This window comes from Triturus cristatus, chromosome 9 (genome assembly GCF_964204655.1).
Source record: "Triturus cristatus chromosome 9, aTriCri1.1, whole genome shotgun sequence".
NCBI lineage: Eukaryota > Metazoa > Chordata > Amphibia > Caudata > Salamandridae > Triturus > Triturus cristatus.
Window position 1 is genome coordinate 1,259,352,241 of NC_140592.1, and position 12,119 is coordinate 1,259,364,359.

Below are 12,119 nucleotides of genomic sequence, written 5' to 3' on the forward strand. Positions count from 1 at the left end.
AAGGTCTAGGGAGTCTGTCTTGGCCAACCTCTTACCATGAAGAGCAGGCGATGTCCATCTCAGGCTCCCGTTTTCAAATCATGCACTTGGTGAGAAGAGCCTTTCCACTCCTCCCACTTACAGCAAGGAAAACGGTGGTTCAGACATTCATGATTAGCTGTCTGGACTACATTAATGTACTACTGGCTTCGGCAAATGAGACCTTATCAAACGACACAGTAGTTGGGCTCTGCACCGTAGCTCGCCTCATTTGCAGCCTCCCATCAGTGACTGCATCTGCTTCCCTCCTACGTGCCCTATATTGGCTATGGGTCCGGAAGAGAACCATTTTTAAAAATGTGTTGGCTTCCACATAAAGGCCTAGCTAGCTTCGAATCTTAGCACTTAGATCTAGTGATAAAGCACTGTTTACCCTTCAGGGGCCAGATTTTCTTACCTAGCACCATTTTAATGGAACAAACTGCTGCATTATGTTTGAACTGGTTCGGAATACTTTCTCTACAGAAAGCACTTAAGACCACTTTGTTCTGATTTAGCTGCTGCTGTGGTCTTTGTCTCATGGCTGCGCCAGATTTTCCTACCAGGGGTGATTTGTGCATGTTACAAATTAAAATAACCTAACACTACAAGGACTGGCTATGAAGCGCCGCTGTGAGCTTGCCTAGGATTCAATTGTAAAGTGTTAGATGGTTTTGCCGTGTTCTTCTGGATTAGTCAGTAGCCTGGGAAGACGGTTCACAATCTCGAATCTGTGGGAAGAGAATGTATAGATCCATATGAAACCAGGTCACCCAAACTGACACTTGAGCTCAATAATTGAGATCTGTTGCCCATACTTTCATTCCCCCACCCCCTTTGTTCCCAATGTGTGAGCAGAGTCATCACAAACTTGCTGTTTAAAGCTGCTCTTAATTTGACCTTTGTTACCACTCCCACAACCTTATTTATCTCCCTAGTTAGGAGGACTGTCTCCCTCAATGAGCAGGACAGGTGGCCTATAGCAGAGGAACCTTTCTATGGCATGTCAGTGTACAGGGTATGTGTAGCTAATTGCGGTATCATTTTAGTGTTTAGGTTTTGATTATTCATAGCTGTTTTTCCCCTGGAAGTCTGTAAGGTTTTTAATTATTTGCATCATTGCGCGGCCTTTTCAATTAATTTCTTGAGTTTCGTAATGACGTGCTTAGCCCAGGCAGTACACATTAATATTGAGCAAATCCACGTGCGCCCTTCCGCCGGGCACAGGCCACGAGCCTCTGCACCAGTGCATACACTGCCTTCGAAATGAACAGTGAATTGTAGGAAGTTTGTTTCCTTTAAAATGTTGCAGAAAAGGTTTTCTGAAAATGTGTGCTTATTGTAATTTATTATTGCAGTCTCCCCTCCTGTGAATGTTGTGTAGAATAGAATACATTTTGGCTCGGTAGCCCAGATGGCTACGATCACTTCATTATGCTTAGGTTGTGCTTCAGCGGGTTATCAACTCTGTTTCCCTTGTTCTTGTTCCCAGCCCTTCAAGGGAATCTGTACTACGAAGCTGGAAAAATGATAGCAGTCTCTCTTGTTCATGGAGGCCCTGCTCCTTCCTTCTTCTCAAAGACGCTCTTCCATTGCCTGGTCCATGGGCCGGGCAATGTGGAGCCCTCGATTGAAGATGTGGCTGAGGAGGATATGCTGCATCTGATCATGAAGGTGAGTACAAGACTAGACTGGGTTCACTCGTCTGCAGACGTGGGAGTTGGTTTAGCTTGGGTTGATGCTGTTTAAATCGGACTTCCTCAATATCTCTGAAGGGTATCTCCAAAGCCATTAACTGAGGCAGGCTAGGTGGATTTTGTAAGTCAAGGGAATGGTAGAACACATTGCAATAGGTACCATTAATTTCTTCAAATTTGGGGTTTACAAGGCAACGTATCTCTTTTTAAGGTTTTGGGGTACCTTAAATTCCAAATTATACTATACATTGGGTATAAATAAACTATAAACGCCCTCAAAAGGGAAATAATAAGAATGTTGTACATAGGTGAAATACTTGATGTAGAAAATTTCTGGTCCTTGAAGGAACACATTTATTTTTATATTAAGCACGGACTTTCATTTGCTTTGAAAGGGTGGACAATGGGCATAAAGTGTGGCTCTGTCAAACACTGGATCAGCTGCCCCTGCCGAAAACCTCCCCACCCGACCTCCTTCAGCAAAACCTTTTTGAGCACCTCGCATCACAGAAATACTGAATCTGTAGCTTTCTAGACCTTATTGTTTTAGTCCGACACATCTGTATATACAAAGTGCTGCTACTGCGGGTGCCTAAGCTAAATGGAGGAAAGGTAAACTTATGTTGGGTGACACTGACGTAAGTACGATTCTGCTGAACCAGAAGACAGCAGTTTTCTAGAGTACACACGTATAAGTATGAAAATCGAAGGAGAGACTGCGCGAGCTTGCCCAAGTCATTGCGGCGTTTATTAACCCAGACTGCCTACTTTACATCGCAGTCGATCCCTGTAATCAGCAGAGGAGTTGTAACACATTTTTCTTTGGAAATAAGGGGTATTCAAGACTATAGACTCCAATAACTGCCACGTATTCTAAAACATTAGGCTGGTACATTGCAATATATATATATAAAGTCATGTTAAACAAAAAAAAAAGCAAATTCAATATCCCCAAAATTTAGTTTTTGGGAAATGTCAATTGCTGAAAAGTGAAGGACTGTAAAAAACGAGCAAAACTAAGGCTTGTTACCTGGTCTTGTGGCTACAAATACAGCAAACAGTATCTATCTGTTCATGGCCGCACTCAAACAATTTCAAAATGATGCCTTCTTAGATCCAATTGCGGGATTTCCTCGGGGCTCTAAAACCATGGGGAGTTGTATCCTCTCATTTGAAGATTTATCTTGATCGCCATCTAAAGCTGGACAGCCCTCGTTCACTCCTTCGACCTCCACATGGCGCAGACTGTTCTCGTCTTGCTGCTTGAAGACCTTTACTACTTGACCACTTTAGGGTGGAGGCTATCGTTTCAGATTCAACTTTCAGCTGCTTTAGAGGTAGCAAATGGAGGACATAAAGTTTAACCTTTTTGCATCTTCTCAGCTAGTAATTGAGTGCAGGGTTCTGCACAGGTAACCTGTCTCCACTATTTTTCAGTGTACTTCATGCCACTCTATTGTGTCATTAGGGCCAGACCGGAAATATCATTCATACATAGGTCATATGCAGGTATTTTTGTGCATGAGTCTCAGTAATTCACTGGATTGAGGAAAATCTTCAGAAGTGATCTCTGTCTCAAAATTAATGGTGCTAAAACTGCAATGCCATTTCAGCCAAAACTTGTCGAACACACAAACCTACTCGCCCTTCTAAGCCATTTTGATCCCAACATCATTTGCCCAAAGGACGTAAGAATCTTGGAGTCGTATTGGATGCGGAGCTTCATTTTGAAGTCCATGTTGGTTCCGTAGCTTGATCTGCATTTTTACAGCCTGTAACAAGCACACTGCCACGCATCGAAAGGAACTGTCGCATTAATTCATTTTAAACTGGATGCTAATGCTAAGATGTATGAACTGCCAAAGAGCAAATAGTGTAGTTTTGAAATGTGAAGATCATGGCTGTAAGACTAGTATTCACTTTAAGGAAACGTAATACGATTTCAGAAAAACTCAAATGCCTACACTGGGTGCTAGTAAATGCGCATATCCTCTTTAGATTTGCACGCCTACTTATTAAGTGTTTAAAAGGCCCGCATCTGCCTGTGAGACAAAATTGTTGAAGTCTTGTCTTCTTGAAACCTCTGTCGATCTACATATCCCTATAACTAAGCTCTGCTGACAAAAGGGAGACAGTAGGTGTAAATCGTCCAGTGATTTGGAACGCTGTCCATATAACTTGGAGAATAAATACTCTGCAGCCATTCAGGAAGGAGTTTTTAAAAATCTGTTCGGTGGGGGGGGTCATTTTATTCCTCCCAGCATGTGTTCTCAGGTGTCTTCTTTAGAGATACTAGTTGACCCATTCTTCTATTCTGCAGGGGCTAGGTACTTTGGAGTCCTGACAAATATTTGTTTAGTTCTGCATCATTTTGCATTGTACCACTGGTAGCATCTAATATTGGGCTCACATCTTATATCGTAGCTGGCGAAGCCGCTCAGGCTTTGTATTCTGATTTGTGGAACTTGTGTTTCTTTTTAAGATCAAGACCTCGCCCTCTCTGGCGAAGCTGAGGGCCACGATCCAGGAACACTACGACTATCTGTGTGGTATTGGCTGCTTGAGCATCGTGCACTTTCTGGGGGACAAAAATAAAGTGGTCAAGGACTTGCTGCGCTATCATGTCATAAGGAGAGTTCAGACATCCTTTGAAAGGTAATAACTGATCACATGAGCAGGTGTTTTTGTTTTGTGTGCAGAATGATTTTTGGAATTTGAGGGAAGGTTGGGTCCATGAATGAACAGGATACTGACACTGTTCTTAAGGGAACTACTTGTAAGGAGATCATGTTCACTTCTACTGTCCATGTAGCCATGTGTTTATTGGAATTGTTTTCTATGGTGTAGCACTTTTTGGCTAGCTGGCACTTCAGCCCAACCAGCTACGCAGGCAGTTGCACATACGTATGATAATAATCCAGCTGGGGCAATGTTTGCCACTATTACGTTGGTTAAGGTACACCTTCCAGCCGGTCTGTTTGTATTCTTCCACATGAAAAATGTATGTTCGAATGACAATAGTGGGCTACTGCTTACCTTGTAATGGCGCCTGTGGTGGGATCCATCATTCCTAGCACAGTACTGATAAACACAAATCCTGATGGATAAGCTGAATGCCTGTGCTATTGCCTCCGTGTTATGCGTTTTACATCTTTTTTTGTTTAGTTTTAGGCATGGTTTGAAGACACTTGGTGTGCTGGAAAGAATCCAGACCTTCCCTGAGGTGTTTTGGAACATTTTGTGTCAGAAGCCTGAAAAGCTCACAGCAATGACACTGGGAAACCTTTTCACCATCCACTTTTCTGAAGAGGACAGCAACATGCTGCTTCATGAGTCGCATATTACTGAGTTCTGGATGGATTACCTGGAAGAAGTAGAAGGTAGATTTATTCTCCATTCTCCGCTCACTCGTCCTTTCATTTCCAGCTTCATATTTAGACTTCGGTGTCTTATGCCCCTCAAGAACTATCTATTCAATCAGGTTCTTATTAATCTTTTCTAGTCCTGCCGCTCTCTGGCTAACTAGGACTAGTCTTGCTACGGCTTGTCAAGCCCCTGCAGCTTACCAGTGGCATTTCAGGCAACTGAATCTAGGTAAGCTCGCCCTGTCCTTGCCACATCCACTCTCGCTGGCCTGCATGTGGGAGAGGTGGGTGTGTGTTTTTGAGGCACATACTTGGCTAGAGTACTGAACGAGGCTAAAGTTCAAGATTGTTCATAATGAGAGATGTGCAAGAGGTGAATTCTATCATTTTGAAATGCATTCTCAATTTCTACAACACAGCACTGTGGTCCACTTTGTATTATTAGCTATTACAACTGAAACTATTTAATTTATCCCAATGAACAGAAGTCCTTTTCTCAACCCACTGATGATGCACTGCCTTCTTTAGCTGCAGTAAAAGACTCTCCCCATTTCATGTTCTAAGTACTTGGGGGAGGTGAGGGTCACCTACTTACTCCATGAAGTGTGACTGTACCCTAGTTTCTGATTCTCCTGTGATTTCCTTACACTGCTAACCAATATGATTACTTTTGTTAGTTGGTAAACCTTCTACAAACTAAACGCGGATGCTACATGCCGATGGCTCATTGCCTGGGTCCTACTTCAATCTCACTTCAATCTCTTGTATGCATAGACGCAGGGCATCTGTGTCATATCTGTGGGCCCGGTGCTACCAGCGAGTGATCTGAAAGGCCCCTAGGGAGCTCTGATACGTCCCTCACCCTGTGTAAGCGATTGGCGGGGGTCAGGAAGTCCGGGGTAGTCCCTGAGTCCACCATCTATTTACTGATGGATTGATGACTCCATTCCATCTCTTCCCCCCCCCCCCCCCCTCCCCCGGCACTACGAGGGGGCCCGCCAGCAGCTTGATTAAAGGAATGTCCAAGTGAGGGTGGGGCATAGAAATTGAACAACATGATAGGTTCTCCGTATAGAGTCCCTGTGACCACTGTGTACTTACCATATTTATCAACCCATGTCTTGAGATGCTGGGAAGATATGGCGCGCTTAATCAGGATCCCTGTAGCCCTGCAACCCAGTGTGAACCCCGCATAATAAATGTGCGTATCCCCATCGGGTTAGTCATTGGGACCATGTTACCCATGAAGTGGGTCTCCTGTAGTAACAGGACATCTGCTCCCATCCTCTTGGCTGGTTTCAGGACTGCCCCCCTCTTCACCCTATATAGTTAACCATTGACATTCCACGACACCAATCAAATTAAATTCAATGAAATTTTCATGGACTGTGTACACATGGTTCTATCCTGTTACCATAGCGATTTGTTTGAGAAGGGAGAGTGTAGATTCCGCACGTTCCAATAGCAAAAAATAAGAAAAACATGCAGACATAACCATAATGGCAACATAACCAAATAGCAAGCCATCATCTTGGTATCCTATTTACTACAACAAGTAGTATGTAACCCCCACCCCATTTTCCGAAGCCCTGAAATATCTGTCGCAGAATGTGGTGGTGGCAAAACCCAACGATGGGCCTGTGGATCACCTTACCCAACATTAACCTGGACCCTGAATACCATAGTATGCTGCAGTCTGTAGCGTCCTATACTGTTTGGATCTAGGAAAACACTATCAAACATAGGTACCCCCGCTGTGTCACTTAAGGGAGCGTTTCCCAGATGCCTGGGAAGACTTGGAGCCCCCTGCAGCCGCTGGCGCGTCACCGGTCTACCTTTGGTTCTGCCGTGAAGATCGGACGACGAGAGCCCGGTATCTTTCTGTTCTTATTTTGCTTGTCGCTCTGTGAGGAGTCAGTCTGGTTGTGGTGGTGTATGTGGTTTGATCCAATTCATTCATCTGTCCAGTGAAATACCTCCTTTGTGAGTCGAAAAGGAGCGTCTGAAACTGATGCATCACTTTGAGTTTGGCTGGATATTGAAGCATATATCTGATATTTAACTCACGGAGGCGATGCTTTGCGCCCTGAAAGGATTGATACTGCTGCTGTACTAGCCTTGTGTAGACTTGAAATATAATAATGTGTGTTAGATACATTAGTTTTTCCTGTAAATCGGGAATTGGAGTCTGGCTTAGAATATGGTGCAAACTTACCTTGGAGGATGCAAAGCTGCTTGTTTTACCACATTTAATCCACAGTGTAGATAACGTGCATAGGAACCCCACAGTTTATATCAAAATAAGTCTGTTTATTACACAACACAGTCAATAACACATTGGTATATCTTCTAGCCGGCGAAATCAACAGTACACATGAAAATACGTTCGAGAAATCAGGTAAGTAGCACAAATATACACTGGTCTCCAGAAGGAGACCAAACCACATACTAAAGAAGCGAAATGCGAACTTCAAAGGAGGACCAGACTTGGACCAAAGTACTCCTAGGAGCTGGGAGAACCAGGAATCACCCAGGGTAAGTACCCAGGGACCCCACTGAGGATGTGTGCAGAGTGGAAACGCAGCCGCGTGCCCACTGGGCGTCTATGGAGAAGTCACAGTCACAGTTGCAGTTGTACAGTAAAAGGACCGTTCCCAGAGGACCCCGAAGAAACCCTTTGGAGGAAGAAGGTTGGAGAGCCCCACCCCACTCATGAATGCCCCAGGAACTAGGTTGCCTGCACTAGGGAAGCCAAGTGCATAGGGATGAAGTGACATCAGAAGCTCCAGTAGACGGCAATGGAAGACTTGGGAAGAAAAGCCTCTGGAGAAGTTTGTGAAAAAGTCCAATGGAATCCAAGGATGGATTCTTGAAGAGGTGAACCTGCAAGCAGATAGGACATAGTCTATGCCACTCGGAGGTGACCAGGAGGCAGACATAATGCCCACCTACGTTCAGAAGAGTGGACGAGGGCTTTGTCGCTGCAGCTGTGGGGACCAGGTGACACTAAGGAAGACCAGGAGCCGTGCACGAGCTGTCCCACGTCGGGTGTCAGTGTCCAAGTGGTCGTTGTTCGGCAGGAGCATCAACAAGCCTTGTTACTGCAAATGGAATGGCATTCGACAAGATGCAATCGTTTGGACCAGCAAGGCCTCACCAAGTGCAGGAGAATCAGAGCAGGCCTGAGCAAGCATGGGAGCCCACCAGAGCAGAAGACCCCGAGAGGACTCACAGGCCGAAGGCACAGGAGTCGCAAGAGGACGTCGGGCAGCTCACCGAAGATGGAGGCCCATGGTGCAAGGGATTCAGTGAGGACGCTGATATTCGCGGGGTGAGGTGCTGGAGCTTCTTGTAGCCTGAAGATCTCTGGAGTGCAGAGCCAACAAGCTTTGGAAACTGCAATTTGACACGGTGCACAGGGGTTTGGTCCCAGCGGCTCCGAGGGATATTGTCCTCCAAATTGCAAGGAAGATGTGTCAGGTCTCTGGAGTGCCACAGACCCACCCCCTGCGTTGTTGAGCCTCGGGAAGTCTATAGGACGACAGGAGCACCAGACAGGTCAGCTTTGTTCTAATACCTGCAAATGCAGGGGACCGACTCCTTCACTCAAGGGAGATTTCTTCAGATGTCCTTGATGCTCACAAGTCTTCTGGAGAACCTGAGCGAAGCACAGACAGACAAGCAGAATACTTTGCAGAAACCAGGAGCAGCATGAGTATTCCTTGATGCATCTCGGTTCCGGGCGAAGTTCTAAATGTCCAGTGGATCGAAAAGTGTCTTGGTTTCAGAGGTGACTCTTGTTCCACGACTAATCTGAGGATCCACCCACAGGGAGCCCTTAAATACCCAAGGAAAGGGCTGGAATGACTCTGTCCAGCTCCTCTTCTGTGAGGGGACCAGAGGGGAGGATACTCCCCTGTCCTTTCTCCAGTTTCGTGCCAGAGCGGGAACCAACGGTTCCTGGACTGGTTCAAACCGGAGTATTCAAGGAGGGCAGCAAATGTGCCCTGGAATGCAGTCTGGGGGCACTGAAAAGCATTCCACCCCAGCCCAATGCACTGTTTGGGAGGCGGTTACACCTCCTTGTGACAGGAAACCTATTCTACCTTCACCTGCCCGAGCTCAGCAGCAGGAGGGCAGAACCGTGTCGGTGGCAGCACTAGCTTGCTGGCAGACCCTGAAAGGCTGTGACTGGGAGTGCCAGGGGCCCCCAGTACATGGGATCATTCCTTTAACACCAGAATCAGTGTTGGGGTATGATCTTAACATGTTTGATACCAACCTTGGCCAGGTTCGGCGCAGCCATCATATAGTTAAACCTCTCATAATGACTGATGTCCGCTATGTCTTAAAATGTCTGACCGCACTTACAAAGCCTGGAGAATCGATATTGGAGTTTGTAGGTGCCCTGCTCATCATGCAGGGGCGCCCTAACACAACCAAGAACCCTGCCCTCAGAACTGAAATCCCCACCATAGGGGTGTCTTATAGGGTTAGGTGTAGTGACCTCCGATATAAGGAAACTTATCTGTCGTGAGAGAGGTGTGAGAAAGTGCTCTTTCTGCACGGTTGCCCCCACTGTTTGCTGAACTGCTGATGTATTTTGACTGAGTGTGCCCTGGGCTAAAACTGCATTAAAGACCAAACCCATTTGTCACTCTCTGGCCACAGGTCAGTCCCTGGTAAATTGTACCACAAGTACCCAGGGCACTGTGTCCATGGTAGGCCTCTAAGGGCTGCAGCACCAACTGTGCCACCCTTAGATGCCTTGTACCTTTACACTCACACACACTGTTCTGCACCAAAACACCGGCCTGCAAAGTGACGAGTCGACATGGCACACATCCCTGTGTGCCATGCCTACAACCCACTGCCCTGTCATAGATCAGCCTCTCCTCTAGCTGGATGCACTATGCCAGTGGTGAGGGTACAGGTGCATGAGCCCTGTACCCCTACAGTGTCTAAGCCAATTCTTACTCATTTTATGTGCAGTAATGCCATTAAGAGTATACGGTGCTGGGCGTTTGTCATTACGAACTCCACAGTACCATAATGGCTTTACTGAAAACTGAGAAGTTTGTTGTCAAACGTCTCTGCACATTAAACCCACACTGATGCCAGTGTGTGATTTAATGAAAAAGCCCTAACCCTAGTGGCAGCTCCCCAGCTGCCATCCCCAGACATGTTTCTGGACCTCTGGGTCGAGAGCCTGCTGCTCTCGGGGGTCTGAAACAATGCACATCCTGGGACAAGGTGCCAAATCTCCTCCCCCAGAATGGGCAGGGTCACTGAAGGGGAAGCTTCAAAGGCTTGCCACCTTGGTGAGCTTCCCCAGGCCTTTTGCTGTTTCCAGCAACTGGTCCCCACCAGTTCTGCTCCCCACTTTGGGCGGGAGAACCAGCGGGAAAACCAAGTGAGGAAGGGAGGTGTGCCCACCTCTGCCAACCCCACCCCACTGGAATGTGGCATAATAGGTGGTGTACCCACCCCAGGGAATTGACCCATTGGTCCCAACCTTTAACCTACTTGTAATGCCCCTAAATCTAGTATTATGGGGCACCCCTGAACCTTGCCTCCTAAGACAAACTACAAGAAGAAAAGGAGGACCACCAACCAGCCGTGCCGAAGCTAAGAAGAGGACCGCCACTGACTTGGCCCCAGCCCTACTAATCTGCCCCCACCTCGAACCTGCAGAAGCAAAACTCTGGTGTGTCCTGCAGCCAGCAACCACAAGAACCCCGAGGACCTGCCCTGCTTTCTAAGGAAAATACTGTCTCCAGTGAACACTGGATTTGTTCACCAAACAGACTCCAGCTCCGGCAGGATCCACGAGTCTGCACTCGACTCCCACGGCTCGAGTTTGAGTGGCCCAACACCACGACCAGGTCTCCCCAGCGATCCAGACCCAAGATTCAGTGATCCCTGACCTGCCTCAAGCCTCCAGCAGGCACCAGGAGCCTCAATCTGGAAGGTCCCCCCCATCCGCGACCAGGAGCTGGTAAGATGATCTGACGCTAAAAGTCACCCCTGCACCGGACGCACCACAGCCTTGGGTGGCTCAACCGACGGGGTCTGTCCAACCTCCAGCATCCCAACTTACCTCTCCAAGTGGTGGTCGCACCCAGAAGACCTTCGTCCCCGAGCCTGCAGTGTTTGCGAACCTGGAGAATCCCCATTGAAAGTAACAGGGTACGTGACGCCAAAGCAGCACTCTGCACCTGGCCACCCTAGTGCCACTGAGCGTGCATCCTTGACCCTGGGGAACCCCTGAGTCTAACCCCAGAAACCCAACTCCCACAACAAAGTACTTAACTGTTAACCGATAACACTATTTGCTCCCATAGGATAACATTGACTGTTTTGCTATGAAAAAGTTGCTAAGTGTGGAGTGGGAAAATCTATGAAAGTCTCTAAAACTGTAACCAAATAACCCAAACGCTTTTTCTTACCTGTTTACAGGAAATGTCCCAGTGCAGTATCCAGGTATACTACACTCTGTAAGAAAATTAATCTGTAAAGTAGTCTACATGACATCCACTTGAATAGTCTATACAAAGTATATGTACAATATTTCAAAGCATTGAATTACCAGTGATTTTACTGTAATCAGACCAAAGTATATAAACAACTGCAATTCAAACTGTATTTCCAGACTCCACATCAATTCTACTGGAACTCATGGCGATCTACCCTCCATCCTTGGAAGACTAGTACTTGTGTTCATGGACAACAACACCGCCATGTGGAACTGCCAAAACAGGGCGGGGTTGGGTTGCGGACCCTTTGTCAAGAGGTCTGGCTGGAACAGCAGGGCATATTCCTGGTGGTTCAACGTCTAGTGGGGCTGTGTGAACGCCAGGGTGGACAAACTCAGCCAAAGTTGCCTAGCAGATCATGAGTAGCGTCTCCATCCGGAGGTAATGCAAGGCCTCTTTCAAGAGTGGGTAGAGCCTTGGTTAGATCTGTTTGCCACTGCAGAGAATGTGTAATGTCTGTCGTTTTGCATGCTGGAGTTTCCAAAGCGGCTTTTACTCGCAGA

General features: G+C 46.8%; 1 protein-coding gene across 2 annotated transcripts in view; it reads left to right on the forward strand.

The window, feature by feature from the left end:
- G2E3 (G2/M-phase specific E3 ubiquitin protein ligase) overlaps positions 1 to 12,119 on the forward strand; it is a 504,970-nt gene that overhangs the window by 475,926 nt on the left and 16,925 nt on the right. For both annotated transcript variants that reach the window (XM_085627367.1, XM_085627368.1), the window contains 3 exons: positions 1,511 to 1,692; positions 4,198 to 4,370; positions 4,881 to 5,095. In XM_085627367.1, the coding sequence (XP_085483493.1) occupies positions 1,511 to 1,692; positions 4,198 to 4,370; positions 4,881 to 5,095 (570 nt within the window). The remainder of the gene's footprint in view (positions 1 to 1,510; positions 1,693 to 4,197; positions 4,371 to 4,880; positions 5,096 to 12,119) is intronic.